This window comes from Zea mays, chromosome 4 (assembly GCF_902167145.1).
Source record: "Zea mays cultivar B73 chromosome 4, Zm-B73-REFERENCE-NAM-5.0, whole genome shotgun sequence".
NCBI classification, from domain to species: domain Eukaryota; kingdom Viridiplantae; phylum Streptophyta; class Magnoliopsida; order Poales; family Poaceae; genus Zea; species Zea mays.
The window spans coordinates 192,831,033-192,837,186 of record NC_050099.1 but is presented as its reverse complement, the minus strand read 5'-3'; the positions used below and the strand labels follow the sequence as shown (position 1 = coordinate 192,837,186).

General features: G+C 58.7%; 1 protein-coding gene across 1 annotated transcript; it reads right to left on the bottom strand.

Annotated features, from left to right (window-relative positions):
- Positions 1 to 882: 882 nt before the first annotated feature.
- On the bottom strand, positions 883 to 3,921 carry LOC103654335 (Embryogenesis transmembrane protein-like). Its single transcript, XM_008681175.3, has one exon. The coding sequence runs from the start codon at positions 3,851 to 3,853 to the stop codon at positions 980 to 982; it is 2,874 nt and encodes a 957-aa protein (XP_008679397.2). The 5' UTR covers positions 3,854 to 3,921; the 3' UTR covers positions 883 to 979.
- Positions 3,922 to 6,154: the final 2,233 nt, after the last annotated feature.

Here is a 6,154-nt window from a genome sequence, read left to right as displayed (position 1 = left end):
TCTTGGAATCTTGGATATTTATTTATCTAAGTTGTCTCAATTTTCTTAGAATCCTGGAGTTTAGGGTATTCTTGCTGTTACAGATGAGATGAACCGATGAGTTTAAGATTTAGGGTTTAGGTATTACTAGATGAACTGATGAGATGCTTGTTATTACTTGCTGTTGTGATGAGATGAACAGAAGTAACATGCTTGTTGTTACTTTGTAGAGATGAGGTGAGATGCTTGCTATTAGTTGATGCCATTACTTTGTCCAAAGAGTTTGTAACGCGTTTGGACCTTTGATGACACCAAAACAGATTTGGAGACTGTCAGAGAGGAAATTCTCCGGTCTGGTGGCGGAGTGCACCCGCCCTGATCCTAAGATTAGGACTGAGGAGGGGGCGTAGTCGCCTAGAGGTTTACCTGCCCGAAAGGATGAACACAAGAACCCAAGGATTTTGAGTGATTCGGACTGCTTGGAGCGTAATACCTTATAACCACTGTGAATTGTAAGCCAAACGGGCCGGGCCTGGTGAAGCCCGGCCCGCTTTGGGCCCGACCCGCCAGGCACGGTTAGAAAACTGGACCGGGCCATCTAAGCCCACAAGCTCGTTTTTCTGTCCGAGCCCGGCCTGCAGCGGGCCTAAACGGGCTGGGCCGACCCGTTTAGCACTAAAAAGCAGGCCGAAAAACGAGCTAAGTGGGCCGATAAGCACGTTTTAGTGCAAAAAATGGGCTTAGAGGTAAAATGGGTCGTGCCGGGCTAGCCCACCGTGCCTAGTTTCCTATCAGAGCCCGGCCCGCTTATTCGTGCTGGGCTGGACCGGGTCCGCATAGAACCGGGCCGTGTCGGGCTCGGATCGGGCCCAAACAGCGGGCTCGGGCTCGTGGACCTCGTACTTATTAGTCATCTATAATTGTATTGCTCGAGAGCTTCAATGTCATTTACAGTTGTGCATCCCATATTTTACACTATGTAGCCTAATGTCGCCAGGTTTTACAGGTCTTCTGCAGAGAAGCACCAGACCACTCGTTCGGCTAGCTCATCCACCACTCCTTTCAGCCGCTTCGCGACTCCTATGGACACGACGACGAGGACAACGATGTACACAGAAACCCCTATCACTAGTGCCAGGATGTAAGCGGAGGTCCTCACTCTCCTGCAGCTCCCGGCGGCGTACGCGCCCATGAGGCCGAACAGGGTCAGGATCATGGCGGCGTGCAGGGCCAAGATGGCCTGCTTTGCTCTGCACACTCGCTTCATCAGGAGCAGGACCATGATCACGAGGGACGCCATGAAGGAAGTCGCGTTGCAGTAGAAGAAAGCCCTGTAACGGCTCGGGTGGCTGCTCCGGAGGACCGGGTCGCCGGCTACGTGGCCGGAATGGCCGTCGTCCCAGAGGCCACCGGGCGGGTTCATGGCGGCTTGGTAGGTGACGGCTGCTGCGAGCGCTGCGAGGAGCAGCAGGTATTTGGGCTTCTTTTCGTACCAGGGATCTCGCGGCTCGCCATTGCTGGCAGCTGCAGCTACATGCGGCAGTACGAAGCCAGCGTCTCCCTCCGTCACGTCGAAGACGGACAGGAGTCTCTGCAGGAGACGCTGGACCGACTCCGACACGACCAGAACGACCTGGAGCGTGATGCAGAGTAGAACCGCGACGACCAGGACGAGGACGTAGATGGACGTGGACACCTTCCTGGAGCTCCCGGCGGCGAACGCGCCCATGAGGCCGGCCAGGTCGAGGACCACGCACACGCCGAGCGCGTGCGACTGTATTCCTCTCGCCGAGAGCTTCCTGTTCACCAGCAGCATGATGATGGCCAGCGACGAGACGAAGGCCGTCGCGTTGCAGTAGAAGAAAGCCATGTAGCGGCGGCGGTAGTTGTCGTTGAGCACAGGGTTGCCGACGACGTGGCCTGTGCTGTTCTCTTGCCAGAAGCCGCCCGGTGGGTTCAAGCCTGCCTGGTAGGTGAGGCTGGCTGCGAGGATGGCAAGCAGGAGCAGGAGCTTGCGCCTCTTCTCCAGTTTCCACCTCATGTCCTCGTCGTCTTCCTCCGGCGGCAGCTCGAACAGCTTCTTGAGGCATCTGGGTACAGCTTCCTCCAGCCTGTCCCTCACGGTTCTCCTCCACGTCCCGATGTTTGGGAAGACTTGGAGCATGAAGACCATGACATGGACGCCGACGTAGAGGAAGACTGGAATGACGAGCACCGAGACGTAGACGGATTTGGACACTTGCCTGCAGCTTCCGGCGGCGTAGGCGCCGATGAGCCCGAGGAGGTCCATGATCATGGCGACCTGCAGCGCGCAGTACTTGATCCCTTGGGTGCTGAACACGTTGCTTAGCAGCAGGATGAGTATGACCAAGGACGCGACGAACGCCGTGGCGTTGCAGTAGAAGAAGGCGAGGTATCTCCCGGGGTAGGTGTTGTGAAGCACTGGGTCGCCGGGCAGGTAGTGGTGCACACCGTCGGCGGCCCTTGCTTGCCAGAAGCCGCCCGGCGGGTTGAGCCCGGCTTGGTACGTGACGCTCGCCGCAAGGATCCCGAGCAGAAGCAGGTACATGCGAGACTTGCGGAGAAGCTGGTCGGCCTCGGCGGTTTCCTGCACTGCACGAAGCCGGGCCCGGGGGTCCTGTGATGATGACGACTCCAGTTTCAGGTACCTTTGCAGCGTGCCTTGGACGTTGTGCACCCAGGTCTCCACAGGCTTGCAGAAGAACACCAGAACCTGGAGGCCGATGTATGACAGAACGGCGACAACCAGCGCGACGACGTAGACGGACGTCTTCAAGCTTCTGCTGCTCCCCACGGCGAAGGCGCCGACGAGCCCGACGAGGGCCGCGCCGGTACACACCCAGAGAGCGCAGGAGCGGAGCCCGTGGCGGGTCACGGTCCGGCTCATGAGCAGCATGATGACCACCAGAGACGCCACGAACGCCGTGGTGTTGAAGTAGAAGAACCCCATGAAGCGGCCCGGGAGCACTGGGTCCCCGGCGACGGCGAGGTGGTCGCCGTCGTCCTGGCTGTTGGACAGGAACCCGCCCGGCGTGCTCAGCCCGGCCTGGTACGTCACCGTCGCGACGAGGGTCGCGAAGATGAGCAGGTACTTGCGCGAGCGCTCCACGGCCCCAGGCTCTTCATCCGGCGGCGCCTGCGCCGGCGCCGCCGCGTCGTCCGCCGCGACGGCGCCGCGCCTCCTCAGGGCGCACAGCGCGAAGAGCAGGACGTGGGCGCAGACGTACAAGGCGACCATGGCCACGAGGGCGACGACGTACGCGGACATGGCCAGCTCCCTGCAGCTGCCCGCGGCGTAGGCGGCCATGAGGCCGAGCTGGTTGAGGATCATGACGGCCTGCAGCGCTCGGAGCCACCCGCGGTGGCGGCTGAGGGACTGCATGAGGAGGAGGTTGATCGTGACGACGGAGGCCACGAAGGCGGTGGCGTTGGAGTAGAAGAAGACCCCGTAGCGGCGGGCGTAGGTGACCTGGAGCACCGGGTCGCCGGCGAGGCGTGGGTTGGCGCTGCTGGTGCTGTCGTTGTTGTCAGGCCAGACCCCGCCCGGCGGGCTCAGCCCCGCCGAGTAGGTGACGCTGGCCGCGAGCGTGGCCTGCAGCAGCACGTACTTGCGCAGCTCCCAGAGGAAGTAGGCGTCCCTCGCCGTGGTGACCATTCCGGCGGGGGGAGGAGGAGGAGCGGCTGGCAGGTCATCGAGAACGAGCTCCGGGTACTGTGGCATGTTTTCTTGGAAATTAAAGTTAAGCTCCGACGACGAGCACGTCAGTGGAAAGCTGCGGTGATTTAAGCATGAGCCGCGCCGCGTGGAGGGCCGGCAACCGCGTCGGGATCGCGTCGTGGCGTCGTGGTACATTCCCAGAAACTAGTAGCTGAGGACCGCGACGGTGGGGTCTGTCACTTTGCCTTGTCCTGGCGATTCACTGTCCATCTGATCCCACGTCAACTTATCTTGGACGATGATTTTATTTGAGATTATATTTGGTTAGTTATATATAAAACTCAAAATTATTGTATCTGGCTGGCCCGGTGTCACTCATGCACTTTCGTGGACACCCGGATCCCGATCCCAGTGCAAGTTTATGCAAAATCGATTGGAAACTTTTCTTGTCAAAAAATGAATGTTAAATGCTACGACGTCCCAAGTGCTGACGTCGACGCCGGAGCTGGCCTGGGCGCCCGTGGTCAGCATCGACGACGGCCATCCGCGTCTGGAGCTTTTCTTGGCAACTCCGAACACTTTCGGTGGCAGTGTGGCACAATGGTCGGGGACGCCCCGTGTGGAAAAGTGCCGACTGCCGTTTGTGGGCCTGTACTGTCCTTCCTGGAGAAAAGGACGCAGGAGTGCCGGACCGTGATTTATGTCTTGCCAAGGGCCGGATTGATGGAGAGTGAAATAGAGGGATTATAGAGGCCCCTCAATATTTAAAATTAAATAGCGAGACGATCACTCTCCCATAGATCTCTTCTATTTCTCCGTCTACTAAACTAGCTCCAAGTTTGTTGCTCTTCCTCTTCCTGGGTGTCGCTATTTGCTGAAGCTACTTGTAAACCCTAAAAGTCTAGTTAGAAGTTTGGGGGCGTTTGACAGAGGTCTCACATCACTTGCTTGCGAGCCAAACGATAAAAATCTGAACTATTTCATAGTGTGAGTAGATTGAATCTAGTCTCTACATTGTACTAGAAAGTGGCTTAGAATCACTCTATTAAAGAATCAGCTCTTGTAGCTAGAGAATCATGGAGCGGAGCTCTACCAAACGAGCTCTTTAAGTAGCTTTTTTTTTCTTTTCTCTTAAGAGGGAGAAGAGTTTGTTTGAGTTTTATTCTGCCTTTGACCTGTTCTGCCTCTGACTCGTTCTGCCCCAACGTACAGTCCCCCGCGCCAAAAAATCGTTTTGTTGTGGCCTCTGACTCATTCTGAGTCTAACGTCTGAGCAACAAACAACACACACCAACACATCTGTCGGGGACCATAATTAGGGGTACCCTCAAGGCTCCTAATTCTCAGCTGGTAACCCCCATCAGCACAAAGCTGCAAAGGCCTGATGGGTGCGATTATGTCAGGGATCGGTCCATTCGAGGGACTCGATCACGCCTCGCCCGAGCCTAGCCTCGGACAAGGGCAGCCGACCCCGGAGAATCTCCGTCTTGCCCGAGGCCCCCCTCCAGCGGCGAACATAATTCCGGCTCGCCCGAGGCCCTGTCTTCGCCAAGAAGCAACTCTGACCAAATCGCCGCACCGACCGACCAAATCGCAGGAGCATTTAATGCAAAGGTGGCCTGACACCTTTATATTGACGCGCGCCCTTCAGTCGACAGAGCCGAAGTGACCGCAGTCACTTCGCCGCTCCACTGACCGGCCTGACAGAAAGACAACGCCGCCTGCGCCGCTCCGACTGTGGTGCCACTGGACAGAGTGAGGCTGACAGGCAGTCAGGCCCGGCCGCAGGCACCATAGGAAGCTCCGCTTCGCCCGACCCAGGGCTCGGACTCGGGCTAAGCCCCTGAAGACGGCGAACTCCGCTCCGCCCGACCCAGGGCTCGTACTCGGGCTAAGCCCCGGAAGACGGCGAACTTCGCTCCGCCCGACCCCAGGGCTCGGACTCAGCCCTGGCCTCAGCCGACGGTCTCTGCCTCGCCTGACCCAGGGGCTCGGACTCGACCACGGCCACGGAAGACAGACTCGACCTCGACCTCGGAGGAGCCTCCACATCGCCCAACCTAGGGCGCGAGCCGGCCACGTCAACGGGAGGCGCCATCATTACCCTACCCCAAGCTGACTCAGGCTACGGGGAACAAGACCGGCGTCCCATCTGGCTCGCTCCGCCAGATAGGCAATGATGGCGCCCCGCACGCTCCCTGACGACGACGGCTCTCGGCCCCCTTACGGAAGCAAGAGGACGTCAGCAAGGACTCGACAGCCCCGACAGCTGTCCTTCCACCAGGCTCCAGCGCTCCTCCGACGGCCACGACATCACACCAACTGGGTGCCAAAACCTCTCCGGCTGCCACGACGGCGTGTACTTAGGGCACTAGCTCTCCTCCGCTAGACACGTAGCACTCTGCTACACCTCCCATTGTACACCTGGATCCTCCCCTTACGCCTATAAAAGGAAGGACCAGGGCCCTCTTACAGAGGGTTGGCCGCGCGGGGACG

Coding starts and splice junctions, on each gene's coding strand:
- LOC103654335 (XM_008681175.3), bottom strand. CDS start 3,853: ATGTACCACGACGCCACGACGCGATCCCGACGCGGTTGCCGGCCCTCC.